Source organism: Panonychus citri, unplaced genomic scaffold (genome assembly GCF_014898815.1).
Source record: "Panonychus citri isolate SS breed McGregor unplaced genomic scaffold, ASM1489881v1 Contig00136, whole genome shotgun sequence".
NCBI lineage: Eukaryota > Metazoa > Arthropoda > Arachnida > Trombidiformes > Tetranychidae > Panonychus > Panonychus citri.
Window position 1 is genome coordinate 433461 of NW_026515541.1, and position 23852 is coordinate 457312.

At 31.1% G+C, this 23852-nt stretch overlaps 7 protein-coding genes and 1 long non-coding RNA gene across 10 annotated transcripts; 2 read left to right on the forward strand and 6 right to left on the reverse strand.

Annotated features, from left to right (window-relative positions):
- Positions 1-74: 74 nt before the first annotated feature.
- On the reverse strand, positions 75-4617 carry LOC128392352 (ras suppressor protein 1-like). Its single transcript, XM_053352368.1, has 6 exons — positions 4224-4617; positions 3355-3526; positions 1410-1528; positions 1069-1151; positions 894-988; positions 75-828 (listed from the first exon to the last, which is right to left on the reverse strand). The coding sequence occupies exons 1-6, from the start codon at positions 4369-4371 to the stop codon at positions 579-581; spliced, it is 867 nt and encodes a 288-aa protein (XP_053208343.1). The 5' UTR covers positions 4372-4617; the 3' UTR covers positions 75-578.
- Positions 4618-4891: 274 nt separating this feature from the next.
- On the reverse strand, positions 4892-6873 carry LOC128392332 (acetylcholinesterase-1-like). Its single transcript, XM_053352342.1, has one exon. It carries the CDS (start codon positions 6625-6627, stop codon positions 4993-4995), a length of 1635 nt encoding a protein of 544 aa, XP_053208317.1. The 5' UTR covers positions 6628-6873; the 3' UTR covers positions 4892-4992.
- A 1885-nt stretch (positions 6874-8758) lies between these two features.
- LOC128392335 (ERO1-like protein alpha) lies at positions 8759-10900 on the reverse strand. 2 transcript variants are annotated; one of them, XM_053352346.1, is made up of 5 exons: positions 10110-10900; positions 9963-10033; positions 9467-9865; positions 9187-9346; positions 8759-9102 (listed from the first exon to the last, which is right to left on the reverse strand). In XM_053352346.1, exons 1-5 carry the CDS (start codon positions 10730-10732, stop codon positions 8796-8798), a joined length of 1560 nt encoding a protein of 519 aa, XP_053208321.1. In that variant the 5' UTR covers positions 10733-10900; the 3' UTR covers positions 8759-8795. The 2 variants fall into 2 exon arrangements, with proteins under 2 accessions (XP_053208321.1, XP_053208320.1); XM_053352345.1 differs by having other exon boundaries at positions 9467-9868; positions 10110-10899.
- Positions 10901-11412: 512 nt separating this feature from the next.
- Positions 11413-13654, forward strand: LOC128392337 (cytochrome P450 4C1-like). Its single transcript, XM_053352351.1, has 3 exons — positions 11413-12142; positions 12220-13041; positions 13106-13654. Exons 1-3 carry the CDS (start codon positions 11938-11940, stop codon positions 13633-13635), a joined length of 1557 nt encoding a protein of 518 aa, XP_053208326.1. The 5' UTR covers positions 11413-11937; the 3' UTR covers positions 13636-13654.
- On the reverse strand, positions 13646-15567 carry LOC128392371 (uncharacterized). 2 transcript variants are annotated; one of them, XR_008325987.1, is made up of 5 exons: positions 15411-15567; positions 14762-15223; positions 14532-14630; positions 14264-14352; positions 13646-14094 (listed from the first exon to the last, which is right to left on the reverse strand). It is a non-coding gene; the product is annotated as an uncharacterized LOC128392371 (long non-coding RNA). The 2 variants fall into 2 exon arrangements; XR_008325986.1 differs by having other exon boundaries at positions 13808-14094; positions 14532-15223.
- Positions 15568-15614: 47 nt separating this feature from the next.
- On the forward strand, positions 15615-18265 carry LOC128392330 (probable ATP-dependent RNA helicase DDX31). The gene is given in 4 exon segments (XM_053352340.1): positions 15615-16262; positions 16324-16669; positions 16738-16817; positions 16819-18265. Coding segments are annotated over 4 exon segments (2226 nt in total). The 5' UTR covers positions 15615-15717; the 3' UTR covers positions 18074-18265.
- Positions 18266-18330: 65 nt separating this feature from the next.
- LOC128392364 (uncharacterized) lies at positions 18331-19726 on the reverse strand. The gene is made up of 3 exons (XM_053352381.1): positions 19163-19726; positions 18773-18946; positions 18331-18671 (listed from the first exon to the last, which is right to left on the reverse strand). The coding sequence occupies exons 1-3, from the start codon at positions 19287-19289 to the stop codon at positions 18526-18528; spliced, it is 447 nt and encodes a 148-aa protein (XP_053208356.1). The 5' UTR covers positions 19290-19726; the 3' UTR covers positions 18331-18525.
- Positions 19727-20659: 933 nt separating this feature from the next.
- On the reverse strand, positions 20660-22191 carry LOC128392454 (uncharacterized). Its single transcript, XM_053352482.1, has 4 exons — positions 22049-22191; positions 21889-21974; positions 20817-20915; positions 20660-20743 (listed from the first exon to the last, which is right to left on the reverse strand). Exons 1-4 carry the CDS (start codon positions 22089-22091, stop codon positions 20660-20662), a joined length of 312 nt encoding a protein of 103 aa, XP_053208457.1. The 5' UTR covers positions 22092-22191.
- Positions 22192-23852: the final 1661 nt, after the last annotated feature.

Consider the following 23852-nt stretch of genomic DNA (forward strand, 5'->3'; position numbering starts at 1 on the left):
AATTTTCTGTGAGGCGGCAAATTTGAATTGGTCAAATTCTCTTCCATTGTTAATTAAATGAGAAATTAATTAGCTAATTAGTTTAATTGTTGTTATGATTTATTAAGCATTTTATTACATCAAATGGGCTAAATAAGTGGTTTTGTTATGGCTAAAAATGGATAACATTGTTTCGTCTTATTTACAAAGTGATTTCTCCAAGAAGATGTTTAATTTAAAATTTGATCGATAATTGTTATTAAATTGATTTAGTTTTCATCTTAATCAACTTGAAGATTAAGAAATTTTTTTTTTTGAGTTAGTAAAATTCAATTTGATTTCAAAGCAGTTGTAAATGTCCATTCAATGATAATATGGGTAATAGATTATATTGTCTAGGCAGTTGGTTGGTAATCGTCACAGGATCAGATCAGATTGTCGTTTGTGTGTTTTGTTAAAAGTTTTGGACAATTAAAAGAGTAGATAATTAAAGATGAATGAATAGGTGGATGATTAATAAATGCTGTTCTTGTTGGAGATTGGGTTGATTGCGATTAAGATCTTTTTCTTGTTGTTCTTTTTTAAATTTTCTCTCGTTTCTATTTAACTCGAACTCGGGAGATTTTCTTTGATTTTCTTTCATCGTTTCGAGGTGGAACAGCGGTCGATGAAATTCCTTGGCTTCGACTGTACAAGAATTTGTAGGCCTCTTGACGAATAAAATCGATTACATGAGAAACTCCGATTTGAAGTTGATCGGCAATTTGTGGAATCCAAGGATTTCCTTCCATTCGACAAACGCTTCGATTTGAACAAAGATCGAGGTTTCCAAGTTCAGGAGGTAAGGCACTAGAATAATCAGAATAATTAGTTAATTGTAGCTCTTAATTTCTGTATCGAAATGAATCTATTACCTTAGTCGATTGTTTTGAATATGTAGCTCTCTGATTCGAGTGAGTTGTCCAATCTCTCGAGGTAAAGTAAGCAAATCATTATCCCGAAGACATAACTGAAAATCGTAAAGAGTAATTAACACAATTAGATTAGATTATTTGATCAATTTGAGTGCAAAAGTGAAAGTAAACTTACAATTAGAAGATTTTTAAGTTGACCAATATCAGCGGGCAAATATTCAAAATCATTATCTCCCAAATAGAGTGCTCTCAATGTTTCTATTAGAATTGGAGATGAGAAAAAAATGCGAAACAATCAATAAATTGTTGGATAATCAAAAGTCAATCATTGAATGGAAAGAGATAATAACAATCAAGGAGAAAAGTGAAAAGATATCATAAGAAAATGTGACAGTTTCAGTGAACCAAATGAATTAAGTGAATGAAGTGACAATGATCTGAGTAAAGTTGCCAAATTGATCAACTCAATTAATTGTCTTCATATTCTAATCAATTGTAATTAACTTTTCTCATTACCCATTGTGTAGAAATTGTTTGGAAAACATTTAGCATCGAGATTGTTATAAGTAAGATCCAATACCTCCAATGCTGGAAAGTCACCAAAACCTCTGGGAAGGTTATATAAGCGATTCATTCTGAGGAGATAATCAATAAGATTCCAATTAGAAATAATTAAATTGATTGAATTGTGCTGGGAAACAATTGGTTCCAAGAATAGTGATTAAGTTTATTCTTGAAAACGAAACCAAATTAGAATCAATATTGTGACAATTTAAAGTCATTTTTCTTGAATAACTCAAGAAAAATCAACTAATTGTGAAAGGCAACAATCAACCAAAACAACAGAAACAAAACAATAATCAAAATAAATCATTGAACTCTCGCCAAAAAGTGAGAATCAAGCAAAGTGAATATAAACCAAGAATAAATAATTTAATCGTCTTTCTAATTGTTATCAAAAGTAAAGTAAATTTATCAATATTATTATTATACAGCCACGAAAAATGAGATGAGAACAAAAATTGTGACTTATAAGCATAGAGAGATAATTTTTTTCTAATTGTGATTACATTTTTCTATTACTTTCCATCTAAATCAATACAATTTCTCTTTTAAATTTGATTAAATTATCTCTTTATGCGCAATTGATATAATTTTTGTTCTCATCTCATTTTTCGTGGCTGTATAACTACTAATGTTATTGTATTGATAATAGGCAGAGGTTTAAAGCTTTTAATTGTAAACAATTTAGGTTGACCCTAAATTATTGTGAGTGGGAGTAAAATTGATTAGATGGGTGATTTAAATTGGAGGAAGATGATTAAAAATATGAACCATAAATCAAGAGTATTGGTGAATATGATTGAAGATGAAAATAAAAAAAGATGAGGATGCAACAAGTTTTGATGGAGGAAAAACAAACGAGACTGAATTAGAGGAAACAGATTAAGATGAATTAAGTGTATTAGTGTGTGGGGATTATGTTTGGCCTTGAGTCGAGTTTGGATCAATTCCAATATTGAAAAAGTGAGAGAAAACTACATGAAACTTATCAAGATGATGAGGATGATAAACTGAATGAAAAAAGAGAGAAAAAAATTCAAAGAAAATAAAGAATCAACTAAATGAGATCAACGATAATTTGGAAGGAGGTTAATATTTGACAGAATCTAAAAGAGTCACAATATTTGGTTAATATGAGAATCTATGGTTTAAATTGTTGTAATGCATTAATTATCATCGTTGACAAAGAAGCTAATTGTGATTGAATTTCGTTGGAACCTTCAATTTTCAACATTCCATGATTTGGATGGAAAAACGGAAGTTCTCTTAATGGATTGGAAATTGATTATGAAATTGATAACTATTAACATGATTAAAGATTAAATTGTGAAAATTTAACTCTCAAGTTAACCCAATATTAGTACAATAATAGTTACCACCTTCATGAAATTCAATTGCTTCGAGTAACATGTTGTGACTACACAAATTTTGTTCGAGTTTGTGATTACAATTAACTGTTGGCGGAGTAAAGTTGATTGTGTAAGGTTGATGGAGGAAGAGGATAAGATGATGATGATGATGATGATGATGAGAAATTCTGAAAGATGATTCATGGGAAGAGAGAGAGAGAAAAGGCTCCATTCAAGGCGTAACTTGATACATGATAGTCAAGAATTATTCTTTGCTTGAATCAACGAATCGTTTTCTAAATCTATCGAGAAAAGATTCATGTTATTTAGCTGATTGTTGACCAACAATTAACGAGATATGAAGGTAACCAAGTATTCTTGATGAATTGAGATGCTGAATATAAGTGAAACTATCGTGGTAATCAAATGAACATCATCATGTAAATGTGATGATTAGGTGATAATGTTGAATGAACATTTTGTTTACATGTTGATTGTTGCCTTTTTGATTATTTAATTACGAGAGATAATTGAGTAATTTAACCCACCCAACGTTGAGGATTTTTAATTTTGGCAGTGATACTATGGCGGTGGGTAATTCATCAATTTGATTGTTGAATAGATTCAATGATTCCAGGTTGGTCATGTTTGAAATGGACGGAGGAATGGATCGGATTTTGTTGTGACTCAATGTTAACCTGGTAATGTTGTTGAGATAAACTGTGGAAATGAAATAATGGTTAAGCAATTTAGTTAATCAATGGAACAATTTGTTGTCAAATTTGCTAACAATTAAGAAAATTATTCTAAAAGGAACCAACCAAATAAGGTAATGCGCGTTAAACAAGAAAACAAGTCCGCCTATTTGGTTAGAGAATCAAGTTGAATGTGTAATCAATTAAAATGGAAACATTTTCTTAATTTCTGATTCTCTGATCGCATCAACAATTAAGAAAATGTAACAATCAAGACAATAACCTTTTTCCAAGGTAAATAAATCAACCGAGTTAATCCAAGACTCGAGGTAATAAGATTGATCAACAAACAAGAACTAAATTGACACAGATGCAATTAAATCTTGAAAATATTCATCAAGTAAATCAAGTAAACTAATCACCAAGATGTAATCAAATCATAAATCTCAATCAATTTAGTGAATGTCAAAGGTAATTAATAAGAAAACTCAATTGTCAAAACGATAATCAAATCATTCATTGAATTTGAGATAATTCATTTTCTATGGTCAATTGAGAAACTAATCTGGTTCAAATTGTTAGAGTGAGAGTTTGATTGTTTACATTAGGAGACTATAGGAATTATCTAATTAGTCTAATTGTAGAAAGTTAATTGCTACATAAATGAACGTTTGATCCTCAAAGACGAAGGAAAAGAATAGAAAACAAAAAGTTATCCTTACATATTCTTGGTAATTCCTCCATAGAATTGATTCCTCTGTCACTAAGATTCGCTTCGTTTTCATTTTCGTCCAGAATTTTGTGTTTGGCTGTTGATTTAGGAGTACATCCATTGTTACTTGGTAAACATGATTTAGATAAAGTCATCATTTCACCACAACAATTAACAAAAACACCACAAAGAGAAAATAAAATAAAGAGAAACAGTAACTTTCAATGAGAGATATTGACAAGAGAAACTCCAACAATAACCTCAATATTTTCAAAGAATCAAACTAAATACAAAATACAGTTTTCGATAGAATATAAAAAAAGTGATTACTCTAAACACAATTAAACTAATTAAACTAAATTGTTGGGAAATTAAACTCACTCTTGTGATGATATTTACTGTCTGTCTTTCAAATTGAAACTTTAACTCAAAGAGACACAAATATCCGATTCTTTGACTATTCAAACTTGGATTCGGATCCAAAAGTTTGCCGGTTAATTTGATGATCGATTTAATTGTTTCAGTTTTTAATTTGGTTTATTTTTATCTGCAATCGTTTCTGTACGAGAAATTTGATTATCTGGAGTGACCGAGTTGATCTCAGTGTTTCTCGCACTCAATTGATTGTTTAATTGTTGATATTTCGTTGGGATTTTAATGTTAAAGATTCGGATGAAGTTTTGTTTTTATAATTTTGTTTATTTCGTAGTTTGTTTTAATTTTGGTGATTTTATTGAGAATCAACCAAATACAATCAACTTTTCAGCTAAACTGTACAATTAAACATTTAGTTTAAGGTACTTAGCCCAAAGAAGACAAATATCTTTATCAGTATCGAAATCGACATTGGTTAATGTCGAGTTGTTTTTAATTTCCCAACGAGGAAGTGCAATCTCATCGGTTCGACTGCCGTTCACTTGAATCGAAGGCCAGAAAGGTTCATTGCCTTTAACGAAATTCGCTAGAACTTTCATCATGAATAAACTAACCTCTCTGTCCTTATCGTCATAACGATCTCGGTGTCTAAAAGGTAACCCGATGAACATACTGAAATCGTCGGTATGTTTGGCACCGAAAGGTCGTCCTTCAGCTCGACCATAAGCCGAAACGTAATTGTTTCGATATGAATAAATAGTATTCGCTTTGTTTTGAGCGAACGCAATCGAATACAAAAGCGATGGACATTGGAATTGCATATTCGATAAAAAACTTATAACTCGTTTTCGAATTTTTTCCACATCATGTTCTCCAATACCAACAAAGTACCGTTCAACCAACTTCTTGGCATCGGCGATCGTGGTGATCTTCAACCTCTGTAAGAATGCTGATAATTTGTAAATGGCCTCGGTTACATTTCTTGTCTTCATGTTTCTCCCCAAATAAGCTTCATCGGTCTCAGTTCCAACCATGATCTTGAATCCGCTGGGAAATTTTCTCGAATTAATCAGATCTCTCGGCGGGGTGGGGAAAATGTACTTATCTCCGTAAGCGGCTTGGTATAATTCATTTTCTTTAGTCTGAGCGATGGTTATTCCTGGAACGATTTTAAGACAAGTTAGTTCATCGATGTTGAAAGTGTCGTTTAATGTTGAGTATTCAGAACAGTTGAGCGTTTTCGATAAACGTTTGGTCACTTTGAAAGTATCGGTAACACTCTTGATAGTTATATCTTCAACTGCGACACCACTCATGAAGACAATCCTATTGAACCAATCAGTAGGTATTGTCGGTGTCAAGAATATACTGGATAAAATAATTGACCCTGAACTTAATCCCGTCATTGTGACTCGCTCTGGATCACCTCCGAAACCTCGGATATTTGACCTTATCCAATTAGCTGCTAGAACGATATCATGGACTCCAGCATTACCGACAATTTGATCAGTTCCACCATAAGAATAGCCCAATGCACCCAACCGATAGTTCATATTAACGGTGACAATATTTGTGTATACAGTTAAATAGTCACATCGAGTATCTTCAGCACCCGCTGAACCAAATGTATAGTTGGCACCGTGGATATTAACATAGACCGGGTACAGTTTGTCGACGGACGCGTCTTCCGGAGTCCAAATGTTCAAAAATAAACAATTCTCGCTCAATTTGAATCCTGGTGTCTCTTCTTGAGCATCAATGAAGTTTTGTTCACAGGCATTTCCAAATGATTTGGCCGGAAAGATATCGGTAAATGGCTTACGAATCTCTACTGGCCTTTCATATCTTCGAGGACCGATCGGTGGTAACGCATAAGGAATCCCCAGGTAAGAGTTAATTGTGACTCCATCGATTGACTGTTTGATTCCTTGGATTAAGCCCCGATCTGTTTTAACAATTGGACCATTTGATTGAGAACAAGTCAATTCAAAGACACAATTAAGACTCAGAACCAACGATAATAAAAGTGAATATTTCATAGCCGAACAGTAAACTTAATGTGAATACATTCCCTCTGAGAAAATACCTTTTATCTACTAAATATTTAATTAATTCCTAAGTCGTGAGATTTTCAGGTTGATTAAAAGTAAATTGTGTGACGAGTGTACTTTAAATTGAACCAATAGACACAGAATTAAGTTCATGTTTAGTTTGATTGGTTGTTAGTTACTGCTAATCAAACTCTAAATTCAATTTCTATTTACAGTTGAAAGAGTTGTGTTTCTGGTAACAATTAACATTTAGAATTAGTAGAATTTTAATTTTAAAGTTTTCCATTAAAAGTTGATCGAATTATCTTTGATTCCATCGGACAATTAACAAACTACTGTTGATTGGTGAAGAAATTCAGTTGAAAGTTTTTCTTCAAAATTTTGTTTCTTTAATTATTCATTTTACTTTTTCGAGGATCGATCGATGGTAACGAATCCCAAGTCAAAGTTAATTGTAATTCTATAAATTAATTGTTTGATTCCTTGGATTAACAATTGGACCATTTGATTGGCAACAAGACAATTCAAAGACAAACAATCAACGACAATAAATGGGAATATTTGAAAGTTGAACAATTAACTGATTGTAATCTCAGATATTGAGAAATCGTTTTAATCCATTGAACTACTCCAACCGCTGAACTTTAATCAATTCAGCAATTAAACAAGCAAGTTGATTAAAAGTCAATTACGTGAGTTTTTTACCAAGATTTCGCATTTCAAATGAACAATTTAATTAATTGAGACTTGATTAAGTTCATGGTTCATCCTGAATGTCACCTAGTTACACTAATCAAACATTTAAATTTAGCTTTCACCGAAAATAATTAGCATAAATTGTCTAATTAACTTTCATGAGACAGAATAATTAAGTAAAAATTTAATTGTCCGAATTGTTAATGATTTATTATAAAGGTTGATAGATTATGGCAACAATTAATCTCGATTGATATTAATTGATGATATAAAAAAAGAAATTAAATCTTTTGATTATTTCCAGGTAATTTAAATACAGAAAATTATAATTAGAGGATAACAGTTTGATTGTTACGATTTAATCGTGCATTGATTGAGAAGTAATCAAAACAATAGCGATAATTAATCATTTCTTGTAACAAAATTGTCAAATAAATTATTTCCAAACAATTAATAATACAAATTGTTGGTATTATTAATCATCCAAATGATTATATACAAAAATAAGCTTGTAAATTATATTCATCAGAAACATAATGATGATTAGCAAATCATTAAGTTAATTGTTGTTACAATTGTAGTTATCAAATTGACAATCATTTATGATAATGGTAATACAATCAATTGGTTTCAATATGTTTTTATGTTTCAATGTATTCACTTGAATTAGATGAATACAATTAACAGAAAACAATTAAATTGGAAAGAAATTGTTTTCTTGTCAACAACCAAGAATGGTAATAATCAACGAACCTGTTGATTGTTTGATTTTTCAAAAGTTAATCCAGTTATTACAGTGAGTTAATTGTCAGGATTGGCAGTTGTTGACGAGTCCGTTTGGTTGATAACTTTTCCTCTGTCTATTTCCCTGTCTAATTACAATTAAATTAACTCCTCTCATAAATTTTATTTTCTGTTAATTGTTACAATTGTGAAAAGTATGACATGATTTTGATTCATTGTCATAATTCACAATTAATAAATGGTTTTGTAGAACAGTTGAAAAAAAGTTCTCAATAGATTTTCTAATAATAACTGAATAAATAAATAATTAGTTAATTTCGTTTAAAAGAAATTAACTTAATTGTGAAAACTAATAGACTGTAAATCACATTGAACCTTTTCCTTTGTAAAACATAAAAAAAAGGTGAATTAATAAATTCATTTGGTTGTTAACAATAAAATAAAATCTACTGATTACAATTGTAATAATTAATAATGAAAAGATTTACAGATTATTGGGAATACATGAAAACAACAACAATTTGTTAATTTCATGTTATACTAAACTAAGGAGACTCTTTTTTTTTGTAACAATTATTATGTATAAATGTTTGAGGCAATTGTTTAATTGTTGTAGAAAACAATTAAAGAAATAATAATCTCAAAAGATTTGATTACTGAGTAGGAGAAAATAATAGAATTGAATGAAAAATTAATAAATATATTGCTAATTATCGTCAACTTTTAAGCAATTTGTTAAAAGTTTCCAAATTGTTTATGCTTGTTGAGTGTCTGGTTAATGCGTTGATTAGAGTAATTATTTCATGGCGATGAAGGTGAATCTTATCAACATCTTCGTTGATTAAAATCTTGAAGGCGGTTCCCAGTCCGTGGATTTGCACTTTACCCCATAATTTACATTTGTCGCAGCCGACACAATCCATTATATTCGTGGTTATATTGTGAAAATGTCGAGCAAACTCCTGAGCCACTGCGGGTTCTTGGGAAAACATGATTGATTCATTAAAATGCCATTTAAATGATCTGAAAGAGAGAGAGGGAGAGAGAGAGAAGATTTCATGTTAATAACAATCATGATCATGGTGGTGGTTTGGTTGATTAACTTACTTGACTATTTTGAGAAGACTTTTAATTGCTTCACGAGTGGCACTTTGATCACCACTGGACAACCAATTCACTTTGGTTAGAAGATAATTTTCAATCTTATGTAACGCTCGTAGTTCGAGAAGGTAAAGGAAGTACAAATTTCGGATAAATTCATCACGACCTGAGGGAAAATAATATGTGTAAATTATGTAAGAGAAAATAGAAAACGGGGAATTACAATTCATTCAATGATGGAATTTTTTTTCTTATTGTAATTACTCTATGGTAGAAATCAACTTACCTTCAAAACGTTTGACAAATTCTTGTTTATTGTAGGTAAAAGTACCATCCATGAATAGAAACGCTGAACTTAAATGAATGTTTATCGATGAATGTAGACCCGAAATCGCCCGATAGAAGACTCGTTCTTCATAGCACATATTGTCCACTGAGAATGGAGATTTTTGTTGAGCTTTGAGGAAACAATTTTCCTCGTAGATTGACCTCCAAATCCGATGAGCCGATTCACCTTTATAACCAGTGTATCTTTCGGGATTCAATGATAGATCAATATACTGACCATCTTCTTGATCGTGTTCGTAACATTCAAATAGTGAATTCATTGTTTCAATATGTTCAAATGAAACGGTTCGATCAACTTCGGATAATTTTTGTGTTGCTGTACAATTTTGGTTCTCCTCTTCTAAATAAATGATGGAGATAATTAATACAAGGATAGAAGAACATTTAAATCAGCACAAATTAGATTTGCTTAATCAACCCAAATAGAAACTTACTTGAGTGGTGCTCATCTTCAATTAACTCTGGAGGTAAAGCTGATGCCTCACAGAATTTGATTGTACAATCTCTGGAAAGAAGAGAAATTAAATCAGTTTAGAATTTCAGTTTTATGGTTACAATTAGCGAATTAGCTCAATACTCACCTTAAGGCACATCGTGTATCATCGGACCATAAAGTACAAGGACGATTGAGATTGAGTTTGACATAACGAAAATAACCCATCTGAGAGATTGAATCAAGACGAGGCCAAAGATGAATATTATTAAAGGTATCGATGTCACCGACAGTCACTTTATTTGAGTTTGAATCTAACGGGATGAAATCATCTAAGCTTTGGGTCTTTAAATTATCGAGGAAAGTTTTCTTATTAGAATTAAAAGATGATGATGATGATGATGATGATGATAAAGAAGAGGAAAATCCAGGAAAGGTTGAAGGTGAAGGATCAGATGGAGGTTTATTTGAAGCTGGTTTATGTTTCCCTGATGAAGATGAAGATGAAGATGTTGTTGTTGTTGTTGTTTTGGTTGGCAAACTTGACCTACCGTTTGATGATAAACTGTCACTTTTATCAAACGATATTTGAATATACACTATACCAATAAAGATAATTAACACACTGGAAATTAGAAGTGATCCTGATCTAATCAAATTAGAACGAATTAAAGGTTTACATGTTAAATTAAGGTGAGAAACAATCGGCTGTTCACCTGATTGATTCCTTTCAGAAGGAGGATCATCACCTCCGACTGTTTTTCCTTTCATTTTGATCAACTCACGAACCAAATCAATTAAACTCAAGAACAAAAACCATCTCAACAATGAGGAAACATTATTACAATAATCACTTAATCATCTATATTTATGACAACTTGATGAAATCTCAAAGACAAATTGAACAATATTAATGAAAAATCATTCTTATGATGAGTAAGCTTAGACTCAGATTCTAAGTTTACTGTTGCCATGACAACCGGGGATCGTATTCTAAGTGATGAATGTAACGAACAGTAAATCAATTTAATTGATTGTTAATCACTTGACATTTTGTTGGAATGAGAATATAATTAAAAATCAATAAGCAATCACTGTCCATTCATTACTCTACGTCGGATCCTTGTCCATTTTTCTTCATTTCGTGATTGATGATCACTTTTTTTCATGTTAATTTTGTTTCTTTTCTTACAATTAGTTAAATGATTGACAATTAATTGATTTTGATTTGATTTTTATTGATTAAATATCTGAGAGATGGTTGGAAATTACGATAATCAACAAATTTTCAATGGTTTTCACTTAATTGTTTTCTTCTATCCAAGTAAATTATTGATTTTAGAGAAAAAAAATTTAATCAATTAAATGTAAATAATAATTTTAAATTAATTAGCAACTAATATAAATCAATGTAAATCACTTTAATTACCAAGGTGATTTTCTGAAGGTAAATTTCACAGGAAAATATTAAAACACCTTCAGGTTATCATTAACTAAATCAGCAAAAGAAACAATTTAATCACAACTAAATTAATTTAGTGAAAATGAGAATTTCGATTAACACAATTAGACAAACATAATAATTATCACATAGAATTAAATTGTCCACCAATGGATAAACTACAATTTAGACTAATTTAAATATTGATCTAGAAAATCAATCGATCAACAACCTTAACAATCAAAACTTCATTCAATTTTCAAATAGCCGGAGGGTAAATCATAACCAAGAATATGAAAACCCGTTCATCCTTGTGAATCAATGGTGGTTTTTTTCAATGATTACCTTAGATGAGAAACATAGTTAATTGTTATGTTTCTAATTAAACTTGATCTTTCCGATGGACTCACTAAATTGTTGGGGAAAAACAAGTTTCTCATCATCAAACCAAATCCATTAATGGGATTGATCACATTTGATTTACACATTTAGTTTGGAACTTAATTAGTACCAATTGTAACTAATTGTCGTTAAAATGTTTCTATTTGATTATGTGATTTATCCTGGATTAAAAGTGGCCACAATTTATTTCATTTATAAATTAATTTCCATTGTGATCAAGAGGATTAAATTTGCTCGACATTATATTAACTTTCCATATGAACCAAGTCATTGGATTCTCGGTGATTTAATCAAAGTTGCTCCTAATTTCCCGTTCACCGATCGTGAAGTAATTGCTGGTTAGTAAATTGTGATCAGTTTTCTTTTAATTATCTGCGTCATTACAAGATTTAATTGTGATTTAATCTCTGTGCAGATGCTGTTCGGAAATACGTTAATCGTAATCACTTACAAACAAATCACCGTCACGATTTATCTGTTATATGGATGAGTTGGTTTCCAATTATTGTCGCATCGTCACATCGAAGCCTTGAGGCCATTTATCAGTTAGAGACAAGGAAACATCATATATATCGCTTTTTAGGTCTTCGAGAGGGTTTGATCACTTCGAATGGAGCTAAATGGAAAGGTCGACGGAAAGCAATCGAACCGATGTTAACAACTAAACAATTGACACAATTCGTACCTGTAATTAGGTCAATTGTTGATACTACAGTCGATTCACTTTGTTCAGTTACTGGTCAGCCGATTGTACTGTCCAGTTACATTCATTCGTTGACTATGGATGCGATTTTTGAGACTGGATTCAAAATATCTGCCGATGATTTTAAAGAGGAGAAAAAAATAATGGCCGATGCAATCGGACTTTTCGAAGACGCGTTAATGGTCAGGATAATTAATCCATTCTATTGGAGTGATTGGATGTTTTCCAAATTCCAAATGGGCAAACAATTAGATGAATTGAGTAAACAAGGTGACGATTATTTCAACTATTTCCTCGACAAACGACTCGGCATCAAAACGACAAAAAAATATTCGAGAGTTAAAATGAACAATAATCTGGAAAAAGATAATGACGAGATATTCATTGATCATCCATATCGTGATATGATTGACCTAATGCTCAAAAATAAAGACTCAATTGATCGCGAGGGAATGGTCGAGGAGATACTTACAATGATCGCCGCAGGGCATGAGACAATCGCCAATGCAGTTAGTTGGCTGGTCTTCACTTTAGGTAATCATTTTCGTGACAATTGATTATCAATTGTAACCTAATTGTGTTTATCTCTTCTCTCCAGGAAATCATCCTGAAATTCAGGATCGAATTGTCGAGGAAATTGATCGAGTGATTCAATCACCTGAAGATATTGACGATCTCGGTAAAATCGGTCAACTCGTTTACATGGAACAGTGTATCAAGGAGTCGCTTAGATTGTTCCCCCCACTTCCTGTTGTTCTGAGATACCTTGAGAATGACATTCAAATTGGATCCAGAACTTTACTCAAAGATTCAGTGGTCGTCATGTTCATCTTGGCGGCTCATCATGATCCATCGGTTTTCCCTCAGCCAACCAAATATGATCCTGAACGATTTGCACCTCATGTTGTTGATTCTATTCCTAAATACTCATTCCTGCCCTTCGGTTTGGGGCCGAGAATGTGCATCGGTTATCGATACGCTTATATTGAGATGAAAATATTCTTGACTCAATTTCTGCGTCGATATCGAGTCAAGTCAATGAAATCGCTTGAGGAGGTTAGTTTTTATATCGAATTAATTTCAAGGCCAACATGCCCATTGGAGGTTGTTCTTAGTCCGAGAGATTAACTTGATTAAATTATTCAATAAAATATTTTCCATTTAATTATTTTGATTGTTAAATTTCAACATTTGAATGAATATTATACATTTTGATCGGTTGACTGGGCATTTCCTTTGATATCCATTTGTCCTTGTTAATTGTTGATATTGTAGTTTCGTTGGTCGTTTTCTTTGGGTCTTTGATCTAAATGTATTTTAATGAAATTTTATTGATTAATAATTAAAGAAAAATGAAGGACAAAAAGGTTTTATATCAGGATCTATTGCTCAGAAATGTATTGCATATTCGCGTCATGGTGAATCAGAATCTTCAGGTATTCAAGTCATCATTGCAATTTCATGTTATCAGGAATCAGGAAACAGGAAACAGGAAACATCAGGTATTCACTCACACTAGAATTTAAGTTCATCATGTGAAGACATGATGATTTCAAGACCGGAAATCGGAAATGAGATGCTAACCACCTGTTAAAAATAAAAGAAAATGTGATCAGAAAAAATTCAAAAGTTTACAAGATTCATTTAGAATAATCAAAAGTCAGTGTTAAAAAGCTCTTTGAAATAATCATTAAATCATTTAGCGGATGATCATCATAAGAGTTAAGTAGTCGCTGAAAACTCATCATTAACTTACCATTGAGCCGAAAAAGATTCACTGGTAAAAGAACGAGTAATCCCATGATCACAGCGTAACTCATGAGACATCCAAAGAGACTGAACAATCTAAGAAAGAATAGAAAAGTGAACAAAAAGAATAGATTAAGTAAGGGCTTCAAATAGACTAAAAGAAATCATCAAAATGATAGTCAGTGTTAAAAAGCTCTTTGAAATAATCATTAAATCATTCAGCGGATAATCATCATGTTAGAAACAAATCAAAAAGCAAAAAACACTTTTCTTACCATCTCGACGCCATAAGGGGGTTGAAATAGCGCCACAGTTAACGCATTCAAGTCCTTCGTTTAGGTGAGACACATATGAAGATGGACCTTGACTTTGGACTGATGAGTTTTGTTTGATGAAAGAAGACGAAAAAAAGCGAAAATCAATATTTTAGAAAATATTTTCTTTTTCTTTTCTTCCAATCATGATGATGATGATGAGGATAAAGGTGAAGATGAAGAATTCTCACCGTCTCTTGGTGGAGCAGGATAGGGTTGACATGATATATTGAGTGGATATGGGCTCATATAATCATGTCCAGAATAATGAGAATACAAAATATGTAAAGATGAATTACTAGTTGATGAGAAGGGATAATCACTCATTGACATGGAAGATGCTTGAGCCTAGGAGAAAGCTATATGAGCCAATTGAGTTCCAGCCCATGTATTAGGACAAATGCTGAAGCATTTTGATGCTGGTGAATTAAACTGTATTGTTGTTGAATATCCATAAATTCAGTTTTATTAGACGTAATTACCACCAATAATAACCGAAATAATCTCACCACAAGAGGAAGAAGAAAAAAGTTCCAAAAAAGTTGTAATGTTTGAGTCTCTTTCTCTCTACTCTCTCTAAAAGAACGAGTAATCCCATGGCCTTATAGGCGAGCACATGGTAACTCATGAGACGTCCAAAGAGACTGAACAATCTAAGAAAGAATAGAAAAGTGAACAAAAAGAATAGATTAGGTAAGGGCTTCAAATAGACTAAAATAAATGATCAAAATGATAGTCAGTGTTAAAAAGCTCTTTGAAATAATCATTAAATCATTAAGCGGATAATCATCATGTAAATAGAAAAAAATTAACCAAATCAAAAAGCAAAAAAACACTTACCATTTTCATCAACCATGATGATTAGATCACAAGTTAATTAACAACTAATCACAAAGAATATTAGTACTTCAAGTGGAAACAACAATTTAACAATGAATAACAATCTCCATCGGAATCAACTGAATTTATACCAAATTTCAAAGATTTTGCTGGAAACGGAAGCAGAGAAAACGTTTAATCAGCTGAGAAGAGAACAAGAGATTGGACCCTAGAGGGCGTTAGTTGGAATAGAAACAGAATTTTCTGTTTATGTCTACACGTGTTTACGAATCTATTTAATTTGTTTTGTGTTAATTGTTTATTTTAAATGATGGACGAAGATTTGGCAACTTCTATCGAATTGAACATTGTCAAGAAAGGAGTGAAACGAAATGAACCGGCGACAATCAGGAGGAAAGTGAGAGGTAAACGAGCTTTGAATATCCCTTCGCCTGCTGTGAGAGCGAAAGCCAAAGCGATTGAGAAAAGGAATCAACCTTATCTTGATGAATTTGCCAGTGGAATTGATTTAAATAGTGAAAGTAAGAAGGCCAAGAAGAATTCTGATCAATCACAATCTAAATCATCCACGGTTACAATTAAGAAACCTGCTGATGAATTCGCTGCGCTTGATGAAGAGTTTAATCAATTGGCTGAGAAGAAATTTCCTAAATTCAGATTTTCAAATGATAAATCATCTAAATCTAATTTTAAACTGCCCGATTTTAATACCTTTGGTTATGGAACTGTTGATAATCATCGTGGATTTCAATCAAATGATTTTAGATCGAAACCTCATCAAATTGTAAAAGATGGAAAATCATTTGTGCCTTCATTGTTTTCACATAATCCAGAGACTCCAATTGTCAGATTGTAAGTGAGTTTAGATTAATTCAATTCAATATTTTAATTTTTGTCTTTTCTTTTTCTATAGAAAAAAAGTAAAGCCTGTACAGGAAACTCTTTTCTCAAAGAAAAAATTCTGTGACTTGACAGATTTACATCCACATCTTATCGGTTGCCTTAAAGATCGTCTTAAAATGGAGGAAATGACTCGAGTTCAACAAGCAGCAATTCCAGAATTAATCAAAGGAAAAGATTGTCTAATTAAATCAGTCACAGGATCGGGTAAAACTCTTGCTTATCTGGTCCCTATTGTACAAAAACTTCAAGGTCTAGAACCTAAAATACAAAGAAGTGACGGAATTCATTGTTTAATCATTGTACCTACACGAGAATTGGTTGCTCAGTGTTTTAATACACTTTCAGATCTTTGTAAGGTAAATAGTCATCTTTCTGCATCTCATTAAGTTTAATTTACTAATTACCTTTAATTTATTCATTTCAGTCTTTCACCTGGTTGGTACCTGGTTGTTTAATGGGTGGCGAGAAAAAGAAATCAGAAAAGAGCAGAATTCGTAAGGGATTGAATATTAATATCGACGCCTGGACGTTTATTAGATCACATTGAACACACTGAGAATTTAAAATTCAATAAATTACAATTTTTTGTCATCGATGAAGCTGATCGTCTACATGAACAAGGGTTCGAGGAATCGATTAGCAAAGTTATCGATCATCTCAAGGATACTTGTGAATCGAGGCCACAATGTATTCTACTTTCGGCCACTTTAACATCAAGTGTCCAAGATCTCGCTGGTATGACGCTAACTGACCCCAAGTTGATTGATTTATGTGAAACCGGTGAAAGTGAACCTGAGATGTATGCACTTCCACCGCAATTGAATCTCCATTACATGGTTGTTCCAGCTAAATTACGATTGATTTCCCTTTGTTCCTTTATTGTTGATCAAATATCGAAGAAGCGATTGAAAGCTCTTATCTTTATGTCGACCCAGGATTCTGTTGATTTTCACCATGGAATTTTCACCAAACTATTTGCCCCACTATTGGAAAAAAGTTATTTAGGAGATGTCAAATTTTTCCGTCTTCATGGAAATATGGATCAACATGATCGAATGTCAGTCTTTAACTCTTTCCAAACAGCTACAGCGGGAATTTTACTCTGTACCGATGTTGCTGCTCGTGGACTTGACCTTCCTTTAGTACATTGGATTGTCCAATATGGTTGCCCTTCTCAAATCTCTGAATTTGTTCACCGAGTGGGAAGAACAGCAAGAATAGGAGCTAAAGGTGATGCATTGCTCCTTCTCCTTCCCTCTGAAACGGGATTTCTAAATCTCCTTCAAGATGCTCTTCGAATTAATTTTGACGAATTGTCACTTGAAGAATTAATCAAGAGCCTGTTACTCGTTAAACTTGAAGGTAAATTTCTTGGAACCGGAAATCCTCGTGAATATGCAGCAAAATTACAACAAGATTTCGAGAAAAATGTTTATGAAGATGAATGTTTATTAAGTTTAGCAAAAAAAGCGTTTCTGGCCTATCTAAGAGCTTATGCTTCGTACCCAAGAGAGACCAGAGCTAATCTTCCGTTCAAAGAATTACATATCGGACATGTTGCTACGAGTTTTCTACTCCATGATACACCAAAGGAACTCGGTGCAGCCGCTTTCACCATGAAACAAATGCAATTCAAGACCGAACGTCGATTCAATCCATATAATCGCGAATGTCGTGACCAAAAACGTGGCCTACCCGTTGAAATGAGAACTTCCGAGTTCAGTAGTGGAATTACAACAGAAAAGAGACGGAAAACATGAGCAACCATTTTACTTATCATTTCTCTCTCTTTTTTATCTCACTAATTGTTGAATTTTCTTTTGTTTAATTTAATTCCAGCAACAATTGAATAATTACTGATGTAAATTAAATCAAACCTCTTCTTTAAGGTTTGTAACATTGTAAGTTAATTTAACTAAACCGTAAAGATTATACAAACTTTTCTCTCTCAACCATGGCCACTAAATTGTATCAACAATTAAATCTTGGCACTGGAACATAATCAATACCCATTAGATTATCTTTCCGATGAAACAATTTAATTTTCTGTTAAAATGTAAGTACAAATGATCAACAATTAGAGATACAGGGTGTTATTTACACAGAAAAGCAAATATAATGATAAACAATTGATTCCACAGTAAGAAGACTTTTCAAGATAATTAACCGGGTTCTCGTTACCAAAGTAATTATCAATCAACTAAGCATTCTATTAATTGCCATTGTCAAAACCGTTAATTGTTGAATCTTGATCAATAAGTCGAATTTGCTTTCGACTAATAAAAAACAAACCTAATGATCCTTTGAGAGTCATTAATGATAAAGTGCCACTAGTGTAGTAGGTTAAAAGGTTGAACTCTAAGGAAGAAAAATAAATGTCAATGAATTAGCATTGAGACTACACAATTAAAGGACATTGAACGTAATTAAGAAACAATTTTATTCAGGTTAACACTCACTTTGTTTCCTACTAATGGCTAAGTAGAAATAAATTGCTCCAGCAATTAAAGCAACTATGGTGAGTATCAAGCCGATCAACCTCATGGCTCGAAATCCTTTCTTTCCGTACCAATTGTCAATTGTTTTCCTAATTAAAAGGATATCAAGGTGGAGAACAGCTCCTGATGAAAGGCCTACAATCAAAAAGTAAACAATTAATCATCTGATTAGAGGTGATCAAGGTAATCATGGCTCAAAACTTTCTTTCCGTACCAATTGTCAATTGTTTTCCTAATTAAAAGGATATCAAGGTGGAGAACAGCTCCTGATGAAAGGCCTACAATCAAAAAGTAAACAATTAATCATCTGATTAGAGGTGATCAAGGTAATCAAGTAATCGGAGTACTGACCAAGCATCAAGGCCCAAAAGGCTGAATTGTAATTCTGTTTTGATAGGAACCAAAATGATATACAAAGACCATAGGCAAAGGTAATTGAAGCGGAAATTGCTTGAGCAATGATTAAAGTTTTACCCATGATGATTAAAGTAACAATTTGTTAATCAATCACTCGTAATTTGGGTTGATTTTACTTATTCACAAGATTTTCAATCTCCGACTGGATTAACTGCAATGTGGATGATGAATTTGTATCCGTTTTGATAGCAATTAACTGAATTGAACAATTGCAAAAAGTGTATAATCACAATTAAAGAAACAATTTAATTTTCTATAAGAAATCAATCAATTTAAGTGTATATTTGAGTTGATTTAGAGAAGCAATTAAAATAAAAGATACACATGTAACTTCATACTACAAGTAATCAAACACCTTGATTAACTTATATCTTACAATTAGAGAGATAACAATTAATGCAGAGAAATCTTATCAACCGATTACAATGAAAACAATTAGTAAATTGATATTAATTATTAGTAAACTGTAAGAAAACAAAGGAAACAGTTAAATTTGATTGTCAACAAGAAATACAAATGAGAGATCAGCTGATCAGGTAAACAAGTTTTTGATTCTTTTGCTAATTGTTTCAACCTAAATCAGGGAGTTAATCAGTTGAATGATAAACTCAAACGATATACGAGATTAATTGTAATCATCGCGATTAATTAATCTCAAAAATGTGAAGGAGCTGCAAAAATTAAGTTACAATTAACTTTTTTTCGTTTAATTGATCATTTAAATTAATCAATGAATTTGTTTTCATTGTGATTTGATTGTTGATAAATTATCATTGATGAAGATTAGATCAACTGTTTTATTATTTTATCAGTTATTTTACTGATAATGATAATTAAATCAATAACAATTAAAAAATAATTTTCTCAATTTATTTGATATCAACATTTAAATTTTATCGTCAAGGTTTAAATTGTAAACAATAAAAAACTGATGATCATTTCCTGAAGATTAACAATTAAAATAAACAAAAGTTTGTCAAACAAAACAATTTGATAACAATTAACTGATTGTCGGTAGTTAAGACAGCTTTAAAACTGTCTCTTGATTTTCAAACAAATTAGTTCACAATTAACACAAGTTAAAGTTAAATTAATGAATTAAACGGTTAATATGAACAATTTAGTGTTGAGACAAAAAATTGTAACAATTTAACATGAGAGTTAATTTAATTTAAACTTAAATCATGAATAATTTTGCTGGTCAAAAATCCCAACAAACATGATCATCACAATGAACATTAAAGTGAAAACAATCAACTAATTGTCTATGTGAAAATATGTGAATTCAAGTGATCATAATGAAATTAAATTAAACAACAATCCAAAAGTTGACTAAACAGAATCGTAATCAACAGATTAAGATGATTGAACTTCGACCTGGGATAACACTACCAATCTACAACAATTAAGGTGATTAATTAGCGAATCAACTTAATTAGTTTTATGATTACTTACATTAAGAAGGCACGTAGCAATTGAGAGTATGAAGAAAAATACAAATAACGAATCAAAATCCTGAAAACAATCAACAAATTGTCGAACACAATTAGATAAACATTCTTGATTCTAATTAAAGTAATTAACTCACATTTTCTTTATCAAATAATGATAAAATCGTGTAAATAAAATCCAATAAGGTCACAAAAGTAATCGCAATTAACCAAGGCGTTAACAACGTTTTACTTTCCTGTCGATTAAATCAAACAACAATTAACAAGAAATCAACGAAACAATATCACTTTAAGCTTATTTTCCTTAATAATAATTAATCATTCAATTAATTTTCGTAACAATAAAGTTACTTAATTAGTTGAAAATAATCAGTAGCAACATTGATTATGATTGTTAATAGAAACAAAAAAATTAACTGCTAATGATTAAACTAAATAACACTCATTTAACCTCAGGCTATTTCTTGAATTAATATTAACTTTATGATTAACATAATTATCGTTGATGTTGATTATGATATTTGATTAACTTTTGTTGACACTAAATCAAATTAACTGTTTGTCTATTAATTTGATTTTGTTTTCATGCATCACTTTTTTTTCACTTCATTTCTAATCAAAGTAATCATCAATTTCAATTCTAATTTAGATCAACATTGATCGTTAATTGTCAACAACAATTAATGACAGTTGATGTCCATTCAAATCACCTTACACCCAATTGACTGATTAAACATACAACATTTAACTGCTTTCGAATCACCTTACAACAATTAACTAAATCAACTATAAATCTTTTATGATGACCATTGATTAATGATTAATTTTTTAATGGTCAAGTTAATTGTTATTGTTTATTCAAATTAGAAAGCCAAATGTAATATAAATCAACTATTAATGTTTACTTATTGAATTAAATAGCTCAACATCTAACAATTAATACCTTAATTCTGATATTATTGTAATGATTATCATTAAATGTTGGAAGAAAATTTAATTGCTATTATATTTAATCAAATCAATACTTTTAATAGTTAACGACAATCAAATTTAAATTAAAAGTGTTTCAGTTAATTTGTTAATGATTTTCACACTAATCACTTTATCAGATTTCCTTATAACTATAATCTATTGTTAATATTAGATGTTAATGTGTAATTGATTAGCTTAATTACTGATTAATTAATAGTTAAATTGTTCAATACTTACCACACATAAACCTATGATTAACAATACTGATGAGACAACACAAAATCCGGACATAATAATCATAAGTATTGTGATTATAAGGAGACCTGAAACAATTAGTAAATTATTGGAGTCAATTTTAGTAACCATGATTAGCTTGATTGTTACAATTAAATATTACCTGGAGTTTGAACAACCAGTTCAAAATGTAAGGCACTGATCATAACCACAATAGTATAAAGTATCTGTGAAAGTGAAATCAAATAAACAATTAGCTTGATTGTTACTCGATAATTAAAGTAATATTAGATAAGCGAAAAGCATAATTAACTTTACTAATAACATTATTTAACCTTTTATAACAATCCCAATGAATGATGATTACAATTAATTTGACTATCGTAATTAACCTAGACATTAATCATCACAATCTAACTGTTAATTTTACTGATAATTGGCTATAATAATCAACCTAATTACAACCTTCACTGTTAATCAAGAGTTAGATACAATCATTTGAGTCTTTTTAATCAAATCATTTGAGAATCAAATTTCGCTAAGTAATCAATTAACATTACCAATCATACAGCTCGAAACAGTAAAATTTATTTATATTGTAATACCTTTGATTATTATGTTTGATTACCAACAATTAGCATTGTTACAACAATTGATTCCTTTGCCTGTCAAAATAATCAAAGTAAACTAATTACCGAAAGTCTGTCTTTAATCAATGACAATTGGACCTTAAGATAAGAAACAGAATCAATATAAACAAATAATATTAACATGACGATTCCAATGAAAATACAAATTATATTGTTTTCTCATCCAATTGATTATAAAAACTATCTGATTAAACTAAGAATTGGACAATAAACCAATTCTTAGCTTAATAGTAAATGTAAACAAATGATCAAATCAATAAGAGAATCAGCTGATTTTTTAAGTCCCTGAAAATAAGAAATGAAACTTAAAATAATTTCGAGATTTTTAATTACCAGAGTTTCCATATTTGCATCATGATAATCACTAAGTGAGAGTAAGTTAATTGTCTTGATAACAATTATGATAATTTAGCGATGTCTCGATTGTCTTATTGTTGATGTCCAGGGAGGAGTGAAGATATTACTCCCTGGTAATTTAGCTAACTAAGAATAATCAATAAAAAGGAAAAGAATAATTTTAAGACAAATCTCTCTCTCTCTCTCTCTCTCTGTTCTTTCTCTCTCATTTTCTGTATGAAGAGATTCAGAGAAAAGAAAATTCTTGTTCTAGAGTTTCATCATGTTCCAACTGAATTTCCAAATTCTTGAGAATTCATTGTAAACATTTCATCTCAAAAACCTTTGAATATTTATCATCTTTCAAGGGTTGAATAAGGTTTCAGATTTATCCACCGGTGGGAATAATATGGTCCAAATTCATTCATGAATAATCATTCAAGTATCATCATCACGATTCTCATGAAATTCAACTTTAGATCAATCAAAGTTACTATTAAACATTAATTTAAACTCAACATTTCAATAAATTCAATTCTGAGTCGAAAAAAAAAAGTTCCAAATGCATTAAAAAGATTGAACCTTCAATCCCAATTAGATTCTCCTTAATTGTTCACATATCTCTCTTAGATATCAATTAATTTGGGTCGACTGGAATTGATTTTACAAGTAGTTAATCAATTTGCTCACCGTCATGATGAATCTTCATCATTCTGATAAAAAAATATCACATTTATAAGAAACAACATAAAAAGATAAATATTAATATTAATAAATGATTACTGATAATACCTTTTATCCAGGTAACTCATCAATTCTCATATGATTTTACCTGAAAATGATAATTGGTTCAGTTTATTTTGTTTTCACCATCGTCTAAATATATAAAACAAGTCTCATGATTAACAATTTAGTAAATTGTTAGGTGGAGATGATGACAATCATCATGATAACCATGATGAAGGTGAAAACTTTCAAGAC

What these genes read in the sequence shown, in the direction of transcription:
- LOC128392352 (XM_053352368.1), bottom strand. Translation starts at nt 4,371, where the DNA reads ATGATGACTTTATCTAAATCATGTTTACCAAGTAACAATGGATGTACT. An exon ending in GGAGGAATTACCAAGAATAT is followed by an intron (nt 3,527 to 4,223) that starts GTAAGGATAACT and finishes TCATTTCCACAG; the next exon opens with TTTATCTCAACAACATTACC. An exon ending in AAACAATTTCTACACAATGG is followed by an intron (nt 1,152 to 1,409) that starts GTAATGAGAAAA and finishes CAATTCTAATAG; the next exon opens with AAACATTGAGAGCACTCTAT.
- LOC128392332 (XM_053352342.1), bottom strand. Translation starts at nt 6,627, where the DNA reads ATGAAATATTCACTTTTATTATCGTTGGTTCTGAGTCTTAATTGTGTC.
- LOC128392335 (XM_053352345.1), bottom strand. Translation starts at nt 10,732, where the DNA reads ATGAAAGGAAAAACAGTCGGAGGTGATGATCCTCCTTCTGAAAGGAAT. An exon ending in GATACACGATGTGCCTTAAG is followed by an intron (nt 10,034 to 10,109) that starts GTGAGTATTGAG and finishes TCTTCTTTCCAG; the next exon opens with AGATTGTACAATCAAATTCT. An exon ending in ATTTGTCAAACGTTTTGAAG is followed by an intron (nt 9,347 to 9,466) that starts GTAAGTTGATTT and finishes ATTTTCCCTCAG; the next exon opens with GTCGTGATGAATTTATCCGA.
- LOC128392337 (XM_053352351.1), top strand. Translation starts at nt 11,938, where the DNA reads ATGTTTCTATTTGATTATGTGATTTATCCTGGATTAAAAGTGGCCACA. An exon ending in CGATCGTGAAGTAATTGCTG is followed by an intron (nt 12,143 to 12,219) that starts GTTAGTAAATTG and finishes ATCTCTGTGCAG; the next exon opens with ATGCTGTTCGGAAATACGTT. An exon ending in TTGGCTGGTCTTCACTTTAG is followed by an intron (nt 13,042 to 13,105) that starts GTAATCATTTTC and finishes TCTTCTCTCCAG; the next exon opens with GAAATCATCCTGAAATTCAG.
- LOC128392364 (XM_053352381.1), bottom strand. Translation starts at nt 19,289, where the DNA reads ATGGGTAAAACTTTAATCATTGCTCAAGCAATTTCCGCTTCAATTACC. An exon ending in CTTTTGGGCCTTGATGCTTG is followed by an intron (nt 18,947 to 19,162) that starts GTCAGTACTCCG and finishes TTTTGATTGTAG; the next exon opens with GCCTTTCATCAGGAGCTGTT. An exon ending in AGCCATTAGTAGGAAACAAA is followed by an intron (nt 18,672 to 18,772) that starts GTGAGTGTTAAC and finishes TTTCTTCCTTAG; the next exon opens with AGTTCAACCTTTTAACCTAC.
- LOC128392454 (XM_053352482.1), bottom strand. Translation starts at nt 22,091, where the DNA reads ATGATCAGTGCCTTACATTTTGAACTGGTTGTTCAAACTCCAG. An exon ending in TAATCATAGGTTTATGTGTG is followed by an intron (nt 20,916 to 21,888) that starts GTAAGTATTGAA and finishes TTTAATCGACAG; the next exon opens with GAAAGTAAAACGTTGTTAAC. An exon ending in CATTATTTGATAAAGAAAAT is followed by an intron (nt 20,744 to 20,816) that starts GTGAGTTAATTA and finishes GATTGTTTTCAG; the next exon opens with GATTTTGATTCGTTATTTGT.